At 33.9% G+C, this 25,796-nt stretch overlaps 1 protein-coding gene across 17 annotated transcripts in view; it reads left to right on the forward strand.

The window, feature by feature from the left end:
* Nucleotides 1–25,796, forward strand: part of Rg (A kinase anchor protein rugose) — a 310,256-nt gene that overhangs the window by 109,328 nt on the left and 175,132 nt on the right. For 4 of the 17 annotated variants that reach the window (XM_072900511.1, XM_072900527.1, XM_072900536.1 and 1 more), the window contains exon 1: nucleotides 8,467–11,745. The exons of 6 other annotated variants lie outside the window; for them this stretch is intronic. In XM_072900511.1, coding sequence (XP_072756612.1) covers nucleotides 11,542–11,745 — 204 coding nt within the window. In that variant the 5' untranslated portion in view covers nucleotides 8,467–11,541. Of the gene's footprint in view, nucleotides 1–8,464; nucleotides 11,746–25,796 lie in introns of those variants that run through there. 7 more of the 17 variants (XM_072900491.1, XM_072900518.1, XM_072900554.1 and 4 more) reach the window with 4 other exon arrangements.

Consider the following 25,796-nt stretch of genomic DNA (forward strand, 5'->3'; position numbering starts at 1 on the left):
TAACACAATTAAATGGGATTTGCTGACAACGCAACGGTCCAAAAATGTATCACTTACTTGTTACCGAGCATGAGTGTAATGTCATGTTTGATTCTCTCCAAATTATCGTATCCATTACATACAATACATTATCGAGTGTTTTTATTTATGTACCTCGTATGAAAACTCAGATAACCGTATTATCGGATGTACGTGCTATTTGTACCAAAGATGGTTTTTGGTTATGGAAATAATTTATTATATTGTTTGATATTGTATTCGTGCACATATTCTCGAGATGGGATCGCGGAGAGTGGATAGTGTGCCCATCGTCATCCTTCTTTTCTCGCGAATCGAGTTCTTGAGTTCGTGCCGCATCGGTTAGGTCAGGTCTTGCCGACGTGCACTGTGTAACGAAGGGACGCACGTTCTATCTGCAGAAGAAGAAAGTGCATAATAAATCTTCCGACCTTTCCGGTGGTACCGGCTTCTCGGAATGCGAGGGTTCGCGGAAAATGAGATTTCCCCGCGGCGCGACGCAGCGCGTCTCGTCTTGTGCTTTCAAAATTTAAAAGACACCGTTGCTGCAACGGTGCTCTACCTCGAGAGAACACGGTTAGATAGTAGTAGGACGGAAGAGGCACCAAGGCGAAAAGTCGGACAAGGAAAATCAGTTCATGCTTAACAGAAAGAACTCTGCAACCCGTAACACCTAGGTGGTGAGCACCTCCTGTTGCTGGACTTCTATGACTGTTCCTGCTATTGTCATACGTTGAGAGAGAAAAAGACCGTCTCTCTTTCTGCATCTTTCGTAAAATATAATTATGCTTGTGCTTACGTATTTCCGCGTTGTCCGTGTCTTCCTTATTATTTTCTCGTGGCTATCTTAGCGACATCAAGCACGTACATTCCCTTGAGGGAATGGTTGACAATTTTTAAAATTCTCTCTTATTTTCAGTATTTGTCAGTTGAATAAAGTAAACCTTATATATTTTTATATATTTTTAAATATATTTTTAGTTATTTTATTAATATTCTTGTATCTCAAATCACTTTATTATTGATAAAATTAGTTTTTGTATAAAAAACCAAGGATAAAGAACAAAAATAAATATTTTAATTTTCAATATATTTTAATTTTGTTTTTAATTTTTATTTTAAAAGAGTATTATGGTATTGTTATTATTCTTGCTGTTGTTGGCGTTTTAATAAAATATTTGCCATTTATATGGAAATTGTATAATTTAATATGAACAAGTGAATTTTTGTATGAGAAATGCATTTTAATAGAACGCCTGGCCTAAATTTATACATTTATACATTTTATTATTTTGATTGAAAAATTCAACTGTGACTGCTATCAAACGTTGCAATACAGAAAATAACATCTAGCGAAAAAGAGAAGAGAAATAACAGATGCGTTTGATAGTGACTATACTTTTCAAGCGAGAACAAATATCTTGATTTAATATTGCTGCGACGTTGGAAAAAAAAGAGTAGCTGTCGATTCTTTTTCGTTGGCAGAAAGAAATTTACACGTAACAGAATGTCACACAATTTGTCTTGAGTCTGTTTGACGAAAGAAAAAAAATACGTATTATTTCCATTACGATATATGTTTCTAATTTCTTAAGATATATATATTATTTCTTTCTATTCTTACATATTATATTTCTACATATATTTTTCTATCGTCAAGATAAAAAAATTGACGAGAATATTTTTCCATTCTTCATTAATAGAAATATTACATGTATATTTTATGTTTGTTTGTATATGTTATCAAAATATTTTAAGATATTTCTCTTACGTGTATTTATACAGTTATATCTGGTATAATCAGTATAATCAAGAATACATCTTTCTAATGAAAATGCACTATTGTTTATTTTTGTTTTATGAATATAATATAGATTACGCTGGGATTTTGCTTAATGAACATATATAATCCAGATTTTGTTTATTGAGAAAATTTCTCTCGATTTGTTTTACAGCTTAATTTCGCTTTAATTGTATATATGATTATACATATATAATTATATGTACATATATTATACACATAAACATTTTACAATTGTAATTTATATATATATATATATTGTATATATGAAATTAGGCTGATCAAAGACCTCATTATAATCGATTTAATCAACCCGAATTATATAGCATTTAATATATATCAAATACGTATTCGGTTATTAAATTAAAAATGTTTTAATATAAATGAAATCTTATTAAAACTATTTTAACATATTATATATATATATTGCTTTGATATATATGGTTTTTTTATGATATAAAAAATTAATAGCCTTTAAATTATAATGTATTTATTATTTTGTCTAAACTTGTTTGATGTTTTCATATTTGATCGCGCATTGAGCTCTTTTATTAAAATATCTATATTTGATGCCATTGTGCAGAGTTTATATTTATTGATAATGTACTCAGGTTTATATATAATATATTTCATTAACGCAGAAATATAAGTCATTTAATGAAATTTACATTCAGCTATTGCGCTATACATAAAATTATATTATTTGTGATTAAAGCGTGGACATAATACAGCAACGTAATATGACAAAGTAACGAATTTTAGTAACGAATAAATTTCCAGACTTTTGATCAACTTGTTGTTCTCATCTAAGTAATTATTTCTTATTTCGTCATTATATGAAATTATATTTATACACGTGATTTCCTTAATTTCGGTATACATATATACCTGAATATATTTGTCATAAGACATATTGAAGTACTTCCATCATATTAATAGATCAAATAAATGTATGTAAAATATAATAAAATTGGGCATAAGGCTACGATCAGTTAAAATCTCTTTCGGCGTACACACATATTGAAGAAGACACACATTTGGAAGTAAGGGAATTTATAATCTAAGTCCTACCATATATTAAGCGAAGTAACTTAAAGTCGTAAATGTCGAAATATATCAATAGTTGAATGGCCTGTATGCATGTGGTCGCGCACGCGCAGGTAAAGATGCATTTTCGTGCATATATATCAGATATGTCTTTTCTAGCAATGTAATCTCTATTTTCGCAGTTATTAGTAAAATCGTTTTAGTTAGATTCATTTCAGTAGTTCTTCATTTTAGTAGATTTTTTTTGTGACGGATTAGTTAGCTGTATGCTTTAATTCTTTAATGCATACAGCATAGATAAAAATTAATTACGCTTTAATTTGCTAGCTAACATTTTTCGTTGCATGAAAATTTCATAACATAGAACTTTTATTTCGATGTATCAGTTTAGTGGCGATATATGCGTATCTTAATGCATAATAGATATTGGCATATTTAGGTCAAGATTGAGCATCAATTGCCTCTATCCAATCAGCAAACGGCTTATGAAATTAGACTGATCAGAGACCTCATTATAATCGATTTAATCAACCCGAATTATATAACATTTAATATATATCAAATACGTATTCGGTTATTATTTAATAAAAATGTTCTAATATAAATAAAATCTTATTACAACTATTTTATGATTTTTAGTTTATTTTAAGCAGAAAATGGAAAAAGAAATAATTTATTAATAAAAAATGGATTTTATAGGATAAAAATACAGAGGATGTAATGTAACGTTGTTATCTTTGATAATAAATTATTTTCACAAATTCAATGATAATATAACGAACGAAGGCCATAAAGAACAGAAACACAGTAGTAGAACAGTACAGGGTGTCTCGAAATTAAATGTTAAAACTTCGACGTGTAGTTAATCAATAAACTAAAAAAAGAAGGTTTTTTTCACTTGCAGACTTAAAAGAGATTTGCTCCTTTTTATTTTGTTTTGGAGAAAATTGCAAAAAATCATGTTGGTATACTCAATGTCAGAATTTATACACGGTATATTATGACAAATGTAATTAATTCACTTATACGCTTCTGATGAGTAATGATTAATTCATAAGAAAAAGAAATAAACATAAACAAACTAAAATAAACAATTTACAATAAATAGATTAAAATAATCCTACTTTATTACGTATTTATTTACAATTCTTTAACTATATTTTAGGAAGATTTTAATTACTCTCTTTTCTTAATTTCATGCTCTACAATTTTTATTTCATAATACTTTTCGATAAATTGAATAATTTTAATGTTGTTTTATATTTTTTGATGAAAACTTTGTTGTTTATTTTATCATGAAATGAAAGTTGTAGAACGTAGAATTAAGAAAAGAAAGTACATGAAAGTACTAGTTGACGTAAATTATTAAATTTGATTATTTGTAACTTTTATGAGTATATTTCGTTTGTAAATCCTTCGTAATTAATTGTGCGTTTATTTTTAACATTGTTTATCACAAATTAGTTTTTTGTTATTAACAATTAGCTTTTGTTTGTAATTAACAATTTCATTTTTTAGTCATGACCTCAGCCGATACTTTTTAGTCTTTTATTACAAAATTTGTTATTACTAAAAAATGTCGGCTGACATCATGACTAAAGTAAAATTGTTAATTATAAAAAATTAATTTGTCACGAACGTTAAAAGCAGACTCACAATTAAACACAAACGATTTTCAAACAAAATACACTCAGAAAAATTAAAGTCTTTATATAGATAAAGAAAATAAATTTAAAATCTTCTTGAAGTATAATTAGAGAATTATAAATACACGATAACGGAATTATGATATTTTTATTTTGGTTTGTCTACATTTACATTTCTTCATTTTTCTTATGAAATAATCAGTTATTCATCAGAAATCTACAAGTAAATTAATTACACCTGTCGCAATATGCTACGTACATTCTAATGTTGGATAAAATGACCATATGTTTTTTTGCTATTTTCTTCAAAACAAAGCCAAAACGAGATAAATATCTAACGAATTTTTTTCTTAGTTTATCGACTTCCTATACGCCTTCGAAGTTTTGACATTTAATTTTGAACACCTTGTATATTTATGCCGTTTTCTATCGATCCGACTCGCGTAAGCTTTTGTTCTCGTAATTAATTATCCTTTCATTTGGTGTACCGTTTTAGCCAACAAACCAGCACCATTTGTTATAATGTGATGTACTGAAACTTATATTACTTATATTACACGCATTCGCTATCTGCATAATATTCTAAAAAATCATTTCAACTACGAGCTACATACATTTCAACGACATGCTGTGCGCCTCAACAAATCTCTATGTCCAACACGGCGAAAGAACGTTCATCGTATTGGTTCGGAGGAAGCGGTGTCGAATGAAAGAGGAATTGAATCTGAATTCATGCCGCGGGATACAATATGCTTTTCGTAAAGATGGAAGCGCCTCTATCCCGAGAAAAGAATTTTGCAACGAGTTTTACATGCCTGCCTCAAACAGCGTTTGATAAGAAAAAAAAAAAATGGAAAAGACTGTCTACTAGACATGAACGTACATTCGCGTACGTACGAATAGAACTAGCTTATATTGAAATCAAATATGTATCAAGATATATGTGTATATATATATATATATATATATATATATATATATATATATATATAAGTGTACATATAGAAGTATATATAAATAGAAATGTTCGGTTATCGTACACGGTGGGGAGAAGTTAATATTCTTAACACGAAACCGTAAAATGTGCACTGTAAAGTGATTTACGTATAATCGATTTTCCATTACTGCGAAATTTGTGTGCACGAAATTTGCAAGTGCATAAAGATAAATGCATAAGGTAATATATCTTCATATATTTGTAGTAGGTATCTGAAATAATTAGACGATGAAGATTTAGTCAAAGACACTCATTAATATAAATATTCTACCTTCGAAAATATTATATCGAAAATATGGAGCAATTAGATAGAAGTTGTTAGACGAGCGCGACACTGGTGACCTTATCTGCTTTTAACGGACACCAATTATCGACTTGTTGTTAGCGTGTAAAGCACTGACCCCTACAGTTTACCTGCGATTACAATGTTTCAGCGTAGTTCAGATTCAAGAAAGCGTTGCCGTCCGCGACAAACGTGACGTGTTTATCCGTAAATTCACGCCTTGAACGATAGTCTTAGAATACGAAATGGGATCCGCATAAATCTTCGAGTCGTTTTCCAAATGAAATAACCGTGTCACAGGCACGGCATTTTCCAGATGAGCTGTGTCTGGTGATTTACTGCGACTTTAAATTGCGTTACCGGATATAACAAACATAAAGCAATCAACGCGCCATTTTCATATCGTCTTCGTACTATACTTTTCGTCGTCTACTTCTTTGTGTAAACGTAAGATGGTAGAGAGCAATCTAAATAATCCAACTCTCGTGAACCGAGCTATTCGCTGATAATGTCGAGCCATTTTTCATGTATTCAGTAAGAGTAAATGTTCTTATTGTTCTTTCACGTTTAAACGTTTTGTGTTTAAAAGCAACCTAAAAGGAAATCTTTTGGTGATTATATCTGAAATGAAAAAGTTGGTGGTGAACTGAACGGCTAAATGGTGATATTAAACTTACTTCTCGGTTACCTTTTCTCTTTCTCTCTCTCTCTCTCTCTCTCTCTCTCTCTCTCTCTCTCTCTCTCTCTCTCTCTCTCTCTCTCTCTCTCTCTCTCTCTTTTTCTGAGGTCACTCTTGAGATTACCCTTTTGTATAAGTAAGGGACAAATGTTGGCCATGTGACGGGGATCTCGGGATGAGAAGGTTCTCCCCAGAGAAGGTTCTTTAACCGCTTAGCACCTCGCGCAACGGACCGCGATCGTTAATTTCGCGTCTTCTCCGGCGTGACTCCCCGAACTTTATTAAAGCCAATTAAACCAGCGACAAACTTGGGACGAACAGTTGCGTCGATGGTATGTACCGTAAATGCAAACTCACAATTTGTCGACCTGGCGCACCTAATCTCGCGGGATATCCGTCGTAAATTCCCCGTTCATGATGCACGAAGTCGGTCGGCGCTCGCGAAAGTTCGTTAAGGATATATGGGTCATTTACCCCATATTAGTGTTACACGGTTTGACAAAAGTTTAAGAGATAAACGTTCTTATTGTTCCTGTTTGATTGAAGAGCAGCAATATATTTATGTTCCTTATGTAATAATAATAATTCAGATTTTTAAAGAGTATCTTTTTTTAGAAAGATATTAGGAATATATTAGTAGGAGAATATTGAGCCACAATATGTGAGCTCAATATCCTTTCGATATGTATACTTTTACATTAAAAATATATAAATTTAATTGTTTCAACAGTTAATGATTCCAAAGCAAAACAAAAAAAAGAAAGAATTATTAAATAGCAGAAGAATTATTAAACAGCATAAAATAGTGACATTTCGAGCAACAGATTTAAAGATAATAAATGTACGTAAATGCAGTTAAAAATTAATTAAGTCACATTGAGCTAATTGCTGAATGAAAAAATCAGTAGAAGAGGACGAAATATGTAATCGAACGGTTCCTGTGTACGTATGTGCGTGCAATAAACGAACAGAAAAAAGAGATATAAGAAATTCTGTAAAAAGGGAAATACGTCGGTTTAAAATAATTTTATGGGAATTGCGATAGAGAAATCAATAAAGAATCTCTGAAGAAAATGGGACAAGTGAACAAAAAGAGAATAAGCGATCCCGAGCTAGAACGGAGATTTCGGAATAAAAGCCAACCATTGTACTGCGATGCAGTAGCGCGAATCATACACGATCGTCGAAATCTCGAAACTCCATTCGTAATAAGAGTGCAATTCGCGAGCCTGACATATATAAGATTTCGCTTGGATTTCGATTTCGATTCCATGGGTCAAGAAGTTCCAGGACAAGATGTACATGAATAATTCGTATTTTAGCCGTTTAAATATGGATATAGTATATACATAATCTGTTTTTACTCTATATCAATTTTAATTATAATCTCTTTTTTTTTTCTCTATCCTCTTCTTTATAAATTTATGTCCATTATTATCATCTGCTAATAGAGAATGAACCACCCTTTTAGAAACATTTCTTAAGAAATACCGGAAGATGCATTATAGCGATCGCCAGTCGGACAGCACAAGTGCATTCATACGCTTGAATATATCCGACCTGGCGTAAAAATCGCCGCTGGCTTAATGTCGGGTCAACGGCGCAAGGCGGAAGATATGCGATGAAGAAAACGCGAAGTTCGCGCGACATACACGCGGATGACACGAGGAATAAAGAATGCGATAAAAGAACGCGATAGAGCATGGGAGGGCAAGAGAGTTTGAGGTTGAAGGGGGTGAGGGAGTGAAAGAAGCGTAAGAAGAGGGATGACGAAGAATAAGACCGACGTACAACGTAGTATAGCTGGGGTGAAACGGCGAATAGCGCCCCGCGGACGAGGGTGGCTAAGAGGTGACGAGGGGGGGAGTGTTCGCGCGAGAGGACACGGTGGTGAAGGGAGTAAGGAGGGGGTAGCCGGTGGATTTTGCGAGAACGCCGCGCGCGGCAGGGGCCGGGGGTGGCGCCGCGGGCCGCGCCGTCGCCCAGCATCCCTCGTTTCCACCCGCCCACCCTCTCTCTTATAAAGGCGCACCCTCACGCCGAGAGTATCTGCTAGTCATACGCTGGCCCGTTGCGAGCCCGCTGATATAACTGCGCTGCTCTCGTTCCCAGCGATTTGCGTTTACATTGTATACGTTTATCGCGATTTATCTCGATCCGATCGAGACGTGCTCGCGAAAGATTTGTTGGCGAATAAGATCTTGTCGATTGGATCTATCTAATTCGTCGTTCGTTCATCGAAGAAAGGCGCGAAAAGCGTGTTGTGTGCGATCCTTGTGCGATTGTTTCCTCCAATCGAGTGCGCATCTCTTAGCGGCGTATCGATACAATTAAAGTGACGGGTATACGTCGTGATATCCGGTGGATGGTTGCTCACATGGCCCATGTTTTGTTTCTGTGACCACCTTGCAACACAAATACGTGGCTCCCTCTCGATCGTTTCCGCTTGCGGCGACGAGCTGCCATCGTATCTGAAGCGCGCGCTTCAGCGACCTCGTGTGCGTGATCGGTGTTCATCTCTTGCGAAAGGAAGATTCGGGATAGCTCGTGGAACGTTCTGCTAACGCAGGATGTTGGGACAACGGTGGTACCATCAGTGAGATGTCCGCTGAGAGACGTAGCGATAGTAGTTGTAGGATCATTGACGTGATTTCCAAGTCCTTGATCAACGACGTGGCTGTCATCGGCAGCAGTAACGCGTTAACGTTCGACGTCTCCAGCGACACTTCTCATTCAGATGAAAGCGTGTGATTGACATTATTCCGAACGGCCAGACCGCTGTAATATCGAGGATTTGCTTCAGATTGCGTTCTCCATTTGCTCTCTCTCTGCCTTCCGCTTCTAAATTTTGACGACTAAGCGGAATATCCGCAGACAGAAGTGCAACGTTATTGACGGTGTTAAGCTGACGGCGACAACGTTCGCCGTTACATCCAGACGCGATATAAAGTGCATTTAATGGCTCCATGATCGTAGACGACATAGGACGTCTTAGATGAAGAAAGAAGTAGAGTAGAAACGACATTGAAAAAGATTTTAACATTTTAGGCACAAGAGCTCTTGAGATCTTTTATTCCTTGAAATATTGCATTTTACAAGATTGCTCGACATCTTTGACAAATTTACGGTGATTGGATAGGGAGATGGATACGTTCTTGATTATCGGCATCTGCTTCCTCTGCTACGAGATGTGCGATTTAATAAGACGCTACACCGGCCCGCAGACAATAGAAACGCATCGTCCGACGGAGACGGCCATCAAGGCATCGCCCCCGCAGAAAGTATATTCGATTTCACGCAAGATTCAAGGGCCTCGCGCTTGTTGTCCGCAATAGAGTCCGTGTTTAATTCCACGATTCGAATAATTTTACTTGGAAATTGTTTAATATCTCTTAGTTCAGGAAATGAGTCGCTTTGTGTGAATCACGACAAACGGAAGGATCTTTGCTGTACCTCAAACGGATATAGAATTTCGCCGAGCTCAGCTCTAGCAAATGGATGGTTACACGAGATGAATTTACATTTCCACACAGTGATAACAGACGCTCGTCTCGGATTCATGATGTTTACGGAGGTTCAGGGCGGCAACGCGATCGATAATGATTTGTCAACTGTTACTACAACTGAAGTATAGACCAGTGGATCGAGCAGTTCTTAGAGTGATAAATTTGACAGATCAATCGAACGCAACAATTCGCAGTTCGTGCTGATAAACGTGTCACTTTATTCATAAATGTGAGCGAGGCACGCGAGGCGTGCGCTAATATATGGTAAATCAATAAAGATAGTGATAGGATGATTCGGGCGATTTCTCTTATTAACGAGATTTATTAGAATCAAGAGTCGCTGCTGTATTATTCATTATATTCGCGATGTGCGCGGATGTATGAGCGACAACAATGCGCAACTGCTCGATTTGTTTGAAAATATATAAAAATATCGACGGAAACGGATTTAGTCGAGTGGAATTGGTCGCAACAGCGAACATGATGCACGTTGCGCAACATGAAAAATAGAAGGTGTTAGGTACCGTCGTTAGACTTTTCAGACTCGGTAAGTGATATTGATTGAGTCATCGCGGCTGATGGCTCACCATATGGAGCAAGAGAACAGCAAACTTGCTTAACGAACTTTTTGGTATGTACTTGCAAATGTGCAAACTTTACGACGTTTAGTGCCGAACGACCGCATGAAATCCTAACGTATAAACAGAGAGTGAAGTTTCTTTTACATCCGTCAGTTAAATTGATGTTGTCGTGTAAATAGCAGTACACTGCTTTCCAAAATATAACACGGCATCGCGCCCGCATGTCTAACATTTGAAGCAAGAAGGAGAAGAGCGATAACATCGTTTAACATGGTGATTGTATATGTTCACTGCCCGTAACTCAATCTTGACGTCTGCGGTCGGAAAGTTTCTATAGATTGTAATAGACTTACAATCCGTCGTGGTTAATGCAACGGCTATGTTATAATGCAAGGACGTTTTGTCGAGTTGGAAGTGAAAAGGGTTGATATAGCTACAAGTTTGTTAACAAAATTAAACTAAAACACGGAGTGTTTACTGCATTTTGCAGTTGTTTACAAAGCTCCGAGTGATCTTTAAGGGGCAGTCGTTGTTAGTTCATAAGTTAAATATATTTGAAGTGACCCTATCAGTAAAATATCTTTCCATTGAAATAAAATTGAAATAGTACTCACATTACTTTTATCTACAACGTCCAGCGAAGAAGATCCAATTATGTGAAATAAAAGCGCCGAATAAATTAAATTGCTGCAATATATTCTCTCTGATGTTGTATAATGTTCTTTTCGGTGAATATATCAAAACCCTCTTCGGCGATTGCGAGTGTGTTTCTGATCAACTCAAGTGGTAGTTCTCATACCGGAGGATTTAACGCGACGAGGAAAGGCGAGACTGGTTCATCGATGCGATAAAGAAAGGGAAAAGACCATGATTAATGTTCAATCGCAGCCTCAGAGTTCGATGTTCCGACGCTACGACGTGACCCCTTTTTGGCCGATATTTCGAGAGAGATTGAAACGGAAAAACATCAAAAATTAGAAGACATGGACTCGCTGGAACGTCTAATGAGTTCCCGTTCTCACCATCCGGCTCTCACAGCGGCCACGCGATCACAGAATGCCTTTGTACAGGCCAATCTCTGCTCCGTGATAGGCCGCAAGGGACGACACCTCAACGGCACCTTTTGTTTAACCGGGGACACGATGGAAGGCATCATACAATGCTTGGTCTTCCTCAAAGCATTCTCGGTAAGGGATGTTTCTATTTTCCTATGCTCATCGTGTCCGGCAATTTTTTGTATTAAGCAAGATTATATTAAAAGTAAAATACTATAAAAAAATTTCTTTCTTTCGATGCTTAAAAGCTTTTGTAATTTGCGTTAGAAAAATAATACATTATTCAATGCAATGAATTATGAGCTTTTCATATTAAAAGAACGATTAATTAATAGGTCGAGATATATGCTCGTGGAATTTAGAATTACGGTTATTCCAGCTATGCGCATATGTATGTGTACGATATTCTAATTAGATTTTAATCAGAGATTAATTTGGAATAAATGATTGTTCATTTAAAATGGTTTGTAGAGAAACAACGTTACTTACACTGATTCTGTGGCAATAAGTTACTCTGACAATTAATTCTCGTATGTTATCTTGTGAACGCATTTAAGAAACGAAGATTGTCTAATTACATACCATTTGTCGTGCACTGAGAGAAAGAGAAAGAGAAAGAGAGAGAGAGAGAGAGAGAGAGAGAGGGGGGGGGGAGAGAGAGAGAGCCGGAAAGACTTAGATATCTTTATTACGTGTCACTACTGTTAACTAGCAATTACGATTTATTTGTATTCTTTTACTCACTACACTTAGAAAATTGCTTTCAGTGTAATAAATTAAAGCGTTCTTTGTAGTCCATTTCATTTTGCGATTTGTTACGTATGCATTTACGCAAGTGCGTTTACGAGTATGCGATATAAAAGTACGAAAGTATTGTGAAAGTTTTTACGATGCGATTTGCTTCATCATTAAGACTAAAGAACAATAAGTGGCTAATTTATTATTAACAATAAAAACTAATTATTAACAAAGTACTAAAGTAATTTAATAGACTACGGTTTTCTATAGTTTAAGCGGTTAGTTCGTTATTAAGTTTCATTATTACAAGGAATAAATTGTTATTATATTCCATATATATCCGCGAAACTTGTATAATGTTAGGTTAGATTAATTAATTTGTGATTATATTTTGAAAATTTTTATAATTAAGTAGTAATCATCAAAAAGTAGTTTTATAAATTTAAAAAAATAGATATACTAATAATAGATTACGCGGAAAGTAGACACGTCTTTAAAAAGACGAACAAGTTAGAGCTTTTACATAATTGATACATTTTTAAAATAACGAGATGCCTCACATAATCTTTTCTTCAAAGAAGTAGATGAACAGCAAAGAACATACTGAAGCAAAATCGATAACGAGAATTTGGCGTGGAACAAAATTATCTTGGAACGTCTTTTCCATCGTAAACTGAAAACTGTCAGTATACTAGAACAGCTTTTAGTACACAAATAGAAACATAATTTGCAATTCAATTTCTATCAAAGAAAAGTCAATTCGTGCGGAAATTTCTGTGTTTACATACTAGCAATTGCTTATTAGATAGTTGCAGAAAAATATCGTGATGATCGCAGTTACTGCATGCATGTTTATTTTTTTAAAAAACGAACAACTCACTATATATATATATATATATATATATATATATATATATTATATATACGCGTCTCTATTAATATTAACCAACATATACCTATATTTTTAGTTACTTATTTGAAAGAGTTCGTTATTATAATGAGGAAGAAAATGTAAAAACAGATAATAAGCAAAAATATTATACAAACATTTAAAATTCTGATATTGTAAAATAAGCAAATATTTATCTTAAAAAATATAATTAGAAAAATATAATTAAAAGATAATACTATGAGGAATTAATAAATAAATTATAACATATTTATTAAAATAGTTTGAAATAATTCAGCATAAAAATAATCTATGCTTTAAGTTGAAAGATTGATTGATTAAACTTCAAATATTCGTGAAAGATGCCTTGTGAAATACGTGTTTTTTTCTTATGATTAGATCATTGATAGTCACTTATAAAATTATAAAGTTTCGGTCAAGTTATCTACATTCGGGTCCATGTTGCTGATCGTTAACTGACTTTATAAATTTTACAGTCAATATTACAAATTGACGTTAGAGAGTGGGAGACGGTTTTTGTCGAATCGATTTCAACATCGTCTTTCTGCTGCGTAAGATTTTCACCTCAAAAGCAAGTATTGAAAGACGAGCATGCACTTTCTTGAAGCAATAAAGCTTCGATGTTGTTTTCGACTTGCACGCCGATACCGGAGCAAAAAGCTTGAGAGTAGCGTCTCGAGAGAAATTTAAACTCGGAATTGCGAAAGGAATTGAGCTTCTCTTTGACCAAACTCTCCGCTGAATTGGCGCACAGTCGAGTCTACGGAACATCGTTCTGCTTAGTATCGTCTCATCAATCTCGACCTAATTTAATTTGCGAGTGCGTCCGTCCGCCTCGTTAAAGCTTGCGCGTTCTAGTGCCTTTGATCGGTCGTAGAAATTAAATAACATAAATAACGTCAAACCGATCCAATCAAACTCGTGTCAATATCATCGGTGTGTCAGAATATTTTTATTTAGAGATGTATGTATATATGTATATATATATATATATATATATACACATACATACACACACACATATGTGTGTATATATGGAGTGTTTAAAACATAATTTCATTTAGATTTATGAACATTTGTGCGACTTAAAAGATTTTCCTGCGTACCAAACCTAATCGATAATTCTGCAGTAGATTAAAGCTGGGAAAATATTTTCTAACGCATACGGATCATTAATCAAAGATTTTTTGCGAATCCATCCGGCTGTTATACGCGGCTGCTGATAGATGCGCGGATGACGTAAAAATTTACACCTCGAGAACGAACGCCCATGTTGCGTCGCGTTTATCGCCAATACGGTTTACGGTGATAACTTTTTTCCTCACTATTGTCGTCCATTGGGGAAGTCTTTGGTATGCGTCTTATATAATCCCTGTCATCGCTCTTGTTATCGACATCGTCGATGGTCGGCGTAATATCGATCTATAGCCAAGCGAATAATGTTTCCATCATACGTCCGAGATGAAGAGCAAAACGAAAGCAACGATAACATCTCTATAAGGATGCTTATGAATTTTTATTCCATTCACCCACGAAATGCGAAGAACCGATAATAATTCTTAAAAAAAATAAGTAACTACATTCACCCATTCTCGTGCGATGATAAGAATTATCGATGGCATTGTGCCATAACAAGGATGTTTTTGTGATACTATCCGATCATCAAGAAAGACTCTATTGAAAAGATATTGTCAAAGCGAAGATATCTTCGATCTGATAAAGAATAGCCTCGGTAATTCTAAGAAACTTCGTTATAAAGTCATCATCAGATCTACTTTAATAGATGAAATACAATTATATATAATCGAATATTTAAATATTATGATTGGTGGTGATAAATGATAATTTTGTTTTGTCTTATACGCACTGTTAACTCTGTTTATATATTATATATTTGATCCTATTGATCGTAATAATTTAATTTTACCAAAAGCTCTCAACAACGCATAATGAATTTTTAATCATTATCATATTTTAATTTAATTATATACGCACTATATGCTACACTAAACATACTTATAAATATTAATATCTGATTAAAATTCAGCCTAAGTATAATTTCATGTTATTTTAATGCAAACGAGCTAATATATATAATTTTATAATATAGATTATTACTTACAATGAACAAAATAAATTTAATACGATTTGCATATATATAAATATTTATTATTTTATTTTTTTCTTTATTTCTACTTATTGTGTCATTAATTGCAGTGTTTTTTACCATATTTTACGTGAGGGCATTATATACTTATTATTAGGAGTATATTTCAAATTTAATCGAACTTTCTGTATTTAGACTTTGCAGAAGTCTTTACATACATGCGAAATCGTTTGTGATTGCAGTGAAACCTCACCACATCGCGACATAACATCTTGGCGACGATAAGTCTTGGAAGGAAGTTTATGCGACATAACTTTTCACCCTTCTGGGAGGAATATCGGTCTAGGAGAGCTATAGAATACATAGGCTCCAGATTTTCTGACCTCCCCTTAGGTTATGAGAGGATTTCATTTTCTCGAAACTGTTTCTATTAGGTCACGATGGTACTATTCACGGTCCCTGACTAAAATTTATGATCAAAAATAATCAATACATTGATATTGTTAAAGTATTTCATCTTTCGTAAATGATTAAAATCACGACAATTTTAACGACGGTAACATATTATGTGATTCCTGTGCTTTAAATATATAAAAATGTTTTTATCAAGATATTTTTATGATAGATATGTAGAATATCATGTAGTTTCGATAAATTTTTGAACTAAATAACGATATGTCGTGTATTATTTATTCTTTCAGAAATAAATAATTTTGCCACATGTAATTATTTGCTTGTATCAACTTTGCTCATCACTCGTAATGCAATTACATCGTGAATATCTACGTTACCATCGTGTATATGTCTAATTAGAAATTACTAATAATGAATTTTTGCAATTAAAATTTCAATAGAAACAAGTTCTCAAAGAGCATCAAGCTTCAACAGTTATATGAGCCCTGTGTTTGCTCACGAAATAATCCATTGGTCTATTACCGAACGTGAATGATATCCTCGTCGACGCGGAATCTCGCTTTTCCAGGAAATCGAATTACACTCCGAAAACTCTCCTCTCACCCGGATATTCGATGGATATATCTCGTACTGTTTGGCGTTTATTTAGGAATTCAAACAACCAACGTGTATACACATACACACAAAATGTTATTCCGCTGAATGAGAAAAACTCGCATATCACGAAGGACTGTGTGTTTATATAACAAAAATTTAATAACGTGTAACAATGGTGAGATTGATTGTGCGAAGAATATCGGATTGGAGTGTAGCGTGGAATATATCGCTTTTGGGATATTAAAATATATCTATATGGACATTGTCTACGCAATAAATAATTTAGAAAAAAATATATACAAAAAATAAAAAAATTATATGAAGAATAAAAATAGTGTTATAATTTAATGTACCGATGATAGATATAATAGATCAATTTAATTGTAATTAAACTAATTTCCAAGGTACTGTTTCTTAAGTGTAAGTTTATAATTAGTATATGAGAAGAAGATAATTTGAAGTTTCGAAACATAAATCTCGAGATTAAAAGATTTTTTTTTACAAGATTAAAAGAGAAATAATTTGCATTCCAACGAATGTCATATAATGAATATAAAAAAACGCGTCGTCTCCGTAGGGTTAGATGCTTGTATGACAAAGTTTTCTTTCACTTACTAGCAATATCTATAATTTTCACACGAAATGTGATCCGCTTTATTGTCAACGATCCGAACGAACATACCGGACACGAGGGTAAGTTTTATCGTCACCCTGATATCGAGCATCATACTTTATGCCAACTTTCAAGTAGTCATGGACCTAGAATTTATAGCTAGTCTACAAACACGGCTCCCATGATGATATCCCGCATGTTTCCAGAAGGAAAAATATGAAACAGTAAAAAGTTCACATTTCTTTCTTGAAGATGGTTATATTCGATTTTTGTTTCATAATTTGTACTTTAATAAAATAATTAAAATGGATGAATTTACTTTTTTTTTTTATAAAACATACAATTGCGAGTTTTTCACATTATTTCTTAAAACTTGAGAGATATCTGTGTGTGTGCTGGATCGTAACATCAAAACTTTTCTATCATTTCGCGATTTTAAAGTTGCAGTACAATAATGTCATATCCGTTCATATTTCATTCTGTCCTTGACTTAATATAAATCCAGTAAGATGGATTCTATCCTCAGAATTAATAGCATAGAGCAGCTCACGGATACTATTGTATTTCCACAAATTGAATAATTAATAATCGGTCTCTGTTACCTATGTATATATCTATGTATATACCTATGTTGGTGTCAGTTAATATCCTCGCGTTTTTGCTAGAATGGATTCACGAAATGTGAGAATATGGGGACGAATATATAGACAGGAAACGGGTATCATAGAATGTGACACATCGTCGACACTCTGTATAGAGTGCTGTTGTTTTTGCTGGACAAACCCGGGAGCTCGTGGTCGAGGTTTCATTTGGCGGTTGTGCAAACACCGATTCCCTGTCAATAAACGTTCCCATTCCGACGCGAGTGCACGAGCACTTAAGTATTCAAAGTCGTCTCGAATTCTATGGCATGTTATCAATGCCTGCCATCTGTTACCGCGAAGAGCTCGCTCGCAGCAGATCATCACCTTTAAGATCCTCTCCAAAACCTAAATTAATATTCAGTCGCATATAATTGCGAGCTAAATACGATTAAATTGCTATAGTTTGATATGTTTCCCTTAATTCAATTAACAACAATTCATTACACAGAATATTAAATTCATTATACAGAAAATTTTTTTCTCAACTAAGATCAGTTTTAATGTTTAATATAAAATTGAAAATAACTATCCCTTGGCAAAATCCAAACTGATTTTAATTTGCAGTATTTAACTTTTTCTCGTTTATTAATGTCTACATTACATATCATAATATATATGTGTGTGAATGTAGATATAAATTTGATATTACTTTTTATGCTTTATAATTAATTCTTACGCAATAATATTATTGTATATGTTAAAAATATTAATTATATTTATAAATTCCGTTAATTGAAAGAACCCCTAGCATTTTTTACTTTTAAATTTTATCATAAATTGACGTTGAAAATAATTCGTAAACTTTTCAGCACATTATTTCCATTTCGTTTATTTTAGTAAAATATGTTAGGATTTTCCTCTTTCTAAGTGGTGGAACTGTTACTTTCATCGAAATATATACGCGAACGCTTCTACATCCGGTATTTTACATATACGCACCATCTGTTCGGAGTTGAGCTTTCTACCTCTATGCCGCGGTCTACGAAATATGGAACCAAATAAACCGCAAAAACCGCCGCGTTATTAACCTTCGAATTATTAACTGAAATACCAGCGTGTAAAAGAAAAATTTTTAACTTCAATTAGAAAAAAAAAAATATTCCCGTACACTGTAGAATTTTATAATATAGTTCTGCACAATGATCGATGGCGATTTTTCAGTTGAACAAGTTTATATATATATATATATGTGTGTGTGTGTGTGTGTGTGTGTGTGTGTGTGTGTGTGTGGATGTGTGTATAGAAAGGTCAATTTTAATTATATTAGTTTTTTACTGGTAGAGTTGAATTTAGATGCTTGTGCGCTATTTTACGTTTAACGAATGACACGAGATTCAACATTTCCTGTCTAACTAGAACGGCATGTCAGATACACGTATACAGTCGAGAGAGCGAAATTATTCGGTGTTATTGTACCTTTCGCGCGCGCGTAGCGTATATTCTTGCGCTTGACATATATATACTGTCGCAGATTATTGCGAGTGCTATTCAATAATCGATAAAGAGAGGAAGTCAGAGTGTTTCGAGTAAAAAAAAAATTTGCATTATCATCAGCGAAACCATTATTGGTGCGTTATATTAACGCGTTGCGGAAAGTGCATCGGTATACACCGTTTTGCCTACAGGGATTTGTATACGATCGAACTTAATTACGAGATATGTACCGCGGCTTACTTGCCACTATGAACCACATGGGCATAAATATTCGCTGATGCTTTGAATTATTAATATTTGGGAAAATTAATCGTTACCTCATGTCTGCCCAATAAAAATTGTCTGCTAATACATTTAACAATACATCGTCAATGTAATGTAATATTTGCGACGTTTATAGGACCGCGAATCTGTTGTTTCAAATATTTATTTTCGTTCAATCGCTATCAACCGAAACGTGTAAAAGATTTAGTTTATAATATTACTAATATCTACATGACTATAATATCGTTCAAGAGTGCTCACGCATTGCGAATACTTACATATATTTGTCTGATATTTGCTTTTTTATAGTTTTTCTGATGTAAGTATTTAAATAAGATTTTTTATAATCGTGACTTTTTATTGAGAAATCATGCGCAATCGTTGTATTGCGTTGCTATTTCATGACGTATTTTATATTTTGCGATTGTTGGAAGAATACACGTGGGCGAAATTGACAGCGCTTTTTAGGATGCGCATATGCCAGATGTGGCTTGCACGATATTTTGCATTATCCTGATACAAAAAGGCACATTTAGATTTTAGTAGTATTACCAATATCAACGTATAATCGCACTTTGCATATATTACAGCGTATGCATGTGGATGATAACCGCATGCTGTTATTATTTGTAAAATATGCACGCGCGATGATGAGCGTGTGTACGTGACGTAAAGCCTGATATCACTCTACACACGTTTACGTTGATCCCAGTGTTGTCTGCTATCAATTTTCGACAATATTCTATGCGTCACTGACGCGCAGCCATTTTCATTTATCTGTATATATCGAGAATTATTTCACGAGAACACTTTCGTACTCCAAAATGAAATAGTAGATTGATACATGGCGTAGGATAGTCAGAGTGGAAAAATTATTTTCATTTGTCAGCGATAACAAATTATAAACAAGTTTGCACTTTATCAATACTTTGTTAACAGAGATTTAGCGTTTTCTACTAAACTAGTGCAACACTCGTGATTGCACTGAGTGCAATTTTAATGTTCCACTTGTGTAAAAAAATCAGTTCACATTTTCAGTGTTTAATGTTCTATTTCTGGACAAAATTCTGGTGCAAAAAAATTACAAAACAGTGTAATGTAAAATATTTTACTGAACCACATTATAAATTTGCAATATTATTACAACAGTGCAGTTTTCATTGAAACCTAGCACGGTGTTAATGCTCTGCACCTAGTTTTCCCAGTAGAAAACGCTATTAATCTTAAAAATATTTCAACTCATGTATATATATTATACATATTGCTTATTATAATTAAGGTACATCGTTCAGAAATTCATTTCGCGATTGCATAACCGCGTTGGAACAATGGGATCTAAATCATGTCAATGAAGATGGTGATAGGGAAGATTAAACAATCTCAGGCATACGACATTGATAGAGCTTACCCAAGTACTCGTCGTCTTGAGATAAGTGCGCGGACTGCGCACGTGATGAGGCTAGAAGTCAATAGAAAGCGTATGATCGTGGTGATCTAGGTGAAGTAGGGGAGGGGGAAGGGTGGGAGAGGGTTGGTAAGATGCATCGACATGCTGCGGTAAGGAATGCTATCGGGAGTGGCAGTATGAATAGCTATGCTGTTACCATTAATGGAGCACGCTTAATGTCCCTCTTAACTTTCCCGCTGTGGCCCCTCGTACTCGCTTTTGGGACGCCATTGGACAAGCCTGCCTGGCGTTGATTAAAGTGTATGAATGGAAAAGTGAATCGTTCTCCGCGTTGGAGAGTAATCCCCTACCTCGTTAAAATCGACTGTTCTACTGAGTGGTTTAGAATTTCCATCTTTCTAATTTTTGAATACTTTTGTGTGACATTCTAATCTTTGCATAAATTGACTATTGAAGAATATTAATGAGAAAAATGTGATATATTATTGATAATTGATAATTGATTTAAAATGAGAGACCAATCAAAGAGATTGTACATACAATAATTTATTTAACCGAGGCTATTCGACGCTAAATAATTTAAGATACGTGAAAACATTATAGTCTACGATGTAATGTGTTTCAGTTATATTAATTTATTTCTGGCAATATTATTTTGTGCTATGAGAACACACCGGCTGATATACATAAAAATGTATGGCGCATGTCTCCGGTTATAAATAGAACATTGTTAGCTTTAGGAAATTTGGTTCATGAAATTTATAATTTTGTAGGAGGACAATGTTTACATATATCCTTTCGGCGTTATCAGTAAGCACGAATATTTTAGTCACCAAATATTAATCTTCATGCGTTATGTTCGCTGTATCTGCAAGCGTAGGAAGAAGACGGATCTGCGCGACGATAACAACGTGCATCCTCTCGAGTCTCGAATCAAGCGCGAAAATCTCTCTGCACGTTCCCTAATATCCATATTCGCATCGAAACGTTCAATATGGCCGTAGATATGAATCGTATAAAATATCGTTCTCTCGCTGGCAACTCTCCCGACCGGCTTAATCACCGGCGTTCCACTCCGTCGATTCGACGCGATTACGTTTCCATCGAATCTTCAAAATCGAAGCAGCCGCTTTGGTTAAGCCATTGATCTTGATTCATCGGATTATGCACATTCGTCAGTAGAATTGTCGATCCTCCCTCTTTTCGTGAGGAAAAAGAATAATGTTTTCTGCAAATCTAATACTTTTTGTTCTTTTAACAAAGATGCCAAGGGTGCACGTGAATATCGTGAGATATCAATAAATTTCTCGAAATATGTGTGTTCTATATTAATTTAAAAAAAGGTTAATTACTTATTAAATAGCGTTTATTAGATAAACTTGAATAATTTATAATTTATTAGATAAATAATTTATTTAGATAAATAATTGAATAAACTCGATGAATTTTAATATTCAAACAACATTACTGATATGACGTAAACATAATACTAGGTCTTTAATTTGCTACGCGTATATATTTAATGGCACTTATAGTTAAATCAGCGATAATTGTTCTACGTACACGCTCAACCGCTATAAGCGCATGAAAATGTCGGAGATTTACGCTTTCAGCCTGGACCACAAGACCACAAGCACTCGACGCTAGATTTATGATTCCCCTCGGAATACATGGTACCGCCCATTTGATGCTCTTTAGAGTTTAAAAATGAGAGAAACATTAAGGTTTATTATGCGTCGTTAAAAGCAAGCTTAGACAGTTCTCGAAAAATGTACAGTCTTTACTTATGAATAATGTTTTTCATTCTTAATACACAATATTCTAGAACATACTTTATATGTAATATCTTGAACATATTTTTATTATAAAACTGATATTGTAAATATTTATCTTTGCTAAGTTTTGTTTAATATAATAAGTTTTTGCACAAGACCATGCAAGAGAACGCATGCTATAAGCATATCCATTAATCGCTGAGGGTTTTATGAGTTTGCGATATAGTTATATCAATAATCCGATAATGCATGTCATGCTTCCTGTTTGGGAGACCAATGTTTTAGCGTGTGAGATGAAATGTCAAAGGTAATTCTTACGTTGATCAGTACGAAATTTGTATGCTAATGCACACGCACTTTGCGTTAATGATATGTTATTGAATATATATTTAATATAAACTGATAGTAATTGGACATCAAAATAATAATGTCACAAACCTCGGATATAATATGTACCATATTATATAATAATATCTGTCTAACATAATTTACCTGTGTAAATATAATAATAATAATGACGTACAATATATAATGATAAAAGATAAGCCGTAAATTTATATTATTTAAAAATAAATATGTAGTTTTGCTTTCCTTTATATATATATATATATATATATATATATATAACAATTGAATTCTATAAAGTTCAAAGGTTTAGAAGGTAATATCGTTGCATATTCAGCGTGAAATATATTAAATCTTTTGTGTCTGCTTTCTTTTAAATTTCAATAAAAACAACGATATATTCTATAAAGGTGATTTTATATAGAATTTAATTTAATTTAAATTAAATTTTTATCATATTTCTCGTTGCAAATAAAATAGATAGATAGAGCGCATATTTTATTCAACTAATATAAATTCAATTAATCACAAATAATAACGAATGTTTTGGTCTGTTTTCCGGATCTATCTTTAGTTTAAAATCAAATTTAAATAATATTAACAATGTGAAATCGGATATAAATATGTTAAAAGATAAGTGAAGTCGATAAGCTGGGACATAAAATTGTGAAATATTGACTAATAAAATATAATCATATCTCTCACGACATTCAATCACAAATAAAGGTTTAACATTACGTTCAGCATCATTTGAAATATGTTCCTCTCTATTTAGTAAGCCAGGAGGTTTTGACACGCATATGGGGAAGATTAATGACATAGGTATATAGGTATATACAATTTAATAATAAAAGTTTAGAATTTTTAAATTAAAATAGTGGAATGAATGCATAGCAAAGTCCAAACAAAAGAATGTTTACATACGATTTCAACACTGATATTGTTTAAATTTGCGCTGAAGATAATTCGAAAAATGGACCGAAACGTTAATTATTATTTGTGATTGATTGAATGTTAGTTGAATAAAATATACGTTTTATCGCGCTGGCTTTTATTTGCTTTTTATTCTAATTTATTTTTATAATTGCATTCTAAAGAGCCTTTGTTTTGTGATTAATTATATTTTATAAATTATATGTTTTCTGATATATAATAAATTCAAAATTCTTGTCAAATATGCATTAATATTGATAACTTTCACTAAATCTCTAAACTCTCTCTAATATTAATATTTGCTGTACATTTGTGCCAAATCCTATCTTGATATAATCGATGTTTTACGCAAATACTAAATGGTTTATGTCGCATTCAGACATGGCATTATGCCAGCGACACCTCCTACACGTCCGAAGAAGTGATAAATAATTAGCTTTGTGGATATGATTGGTGCGCACAATCGTGCGAGACATCCGAACATTTCGAGTCGTGCGGTTTTGCAGAAGACAAAGGCCGTTGAGTTATGTGCCGAGAAATCAGACAGTTTTGGCATTGTACTATATGCAAAGCGTATTTCCCTAAATCAATGGATAATAAACTTGCAGAATATTGGTTCTTTGCAGATTCATGGTTTTGCAAATATTTTCTTTTGACTGTGCCCGGAAAAGTTTTCGATAAATATTGCTTGCTTGCAAGCAAGCACTCGCGCGAACCTGGAGACGATCGCGGGCCGAAAATTTGCGACATAACTCGGAATATTGCGGAGACACAGTAACCTTTGATCTCGTCATTTGTTTTGAAATCCACAAGCATTCATATCCGCACTTTATATGTGCATTGGTAGTTTGCATATTTGTATTTTTCCGGAACACTTTGCACATGCACACGTTTATAGCTGCGACGTCGGATAAAAATTCTCACAACAGTCATCATACGACAAAGTCTGTTTAATTAAAGATATCGCTTTCATCGCGCTAAAACAGTTTTGCGAACACGTTGTTGCTAACGTTGTAAAATGGAGATAAAATCTCCTATTGAATTATATACGCTCAAAACGGCTCAGCGATTTAACAAAGAGACAAGATTGAATTACACTGCATCTTTTTGATCATTCCATCGCAATGTGATTACCCATGATTTTTTTTATTAGCGCACACGTGCGTTAATAAAAAGAATTCTTTCTTTTTCTCTCGTTGTCAGATTAATCAATCGCTGGTTAACAAGACTAGTATAATACAAGCCTGGAAAATCGATCTGTGCGATATCGTACTTATATAAATGAAGACGAATTCCGTTTTTTATTGGTTACAGTACATCGGATTGGATTGAAAGAGCGCATATACCCGAATCAATTGTCAGCCTTAATTCCAGACGGTGAATCTGCTAGCGAGCAACTCTGTTACATATAACGATCGAAATCGTACAATTCTAGGCACATACCTACAGGCTGTGTCGAGCCCCTTGCTGGTGAGGGATATCTAATTGTTCGACCAACGCAATTGTAATTAAATTCTGGCTACGCAGATATCGGAATTGCATTGGTTAAAATTGATTTGAAGGGTTGACAAGTCAAGTAACGAATGGTTTCACACTTCATTAAGAGAAATGTGTCATGTTATCATTTGCATTTCTATTATACAGTGATTGATAAATTTGCATAATCCGAATGATCCTTTCTTGCAATTAGTACATTGAGATAATTTATCCTTACAATAAGCACAATTAAAGGACAAACAATTTCTCGCGATGGCGCGCGCGCGCGCGCGCGCGCGTGTGTGTGTGTGTGTGTGTGTGTGTGAAGTAAAAATACAGAATAGCAGTTTTATTTTAGTTTGAAAGTCTCGCGAAAACAAATTCACAAAGAGAGATCAATATGTTCTCGGACAATTTATCTGACATGATAGAATCTTATTATCGGTTAGCTTTTTGTATGGGTATGAACGAAACTCATTTATATTTCGTAAAAGTGCATTCTATTCGCAAACATCGTATAGATTT

This window comes from Anoplolepis gracilipes, chromosome 1, assembly GCF_047496725.1.
Source record: "Anoplolepis gracilipes chromosome 1, ASM4749672v1, whole genome shotgun sequence".
Taxonomy (NCBI): domain Eukaryota; kingdom Metazoa; phylum Arthropoda; class Insecta; order Hymenoptera; family Formicidae; genus Anoplolepis; species Anoplolepis gracilipes.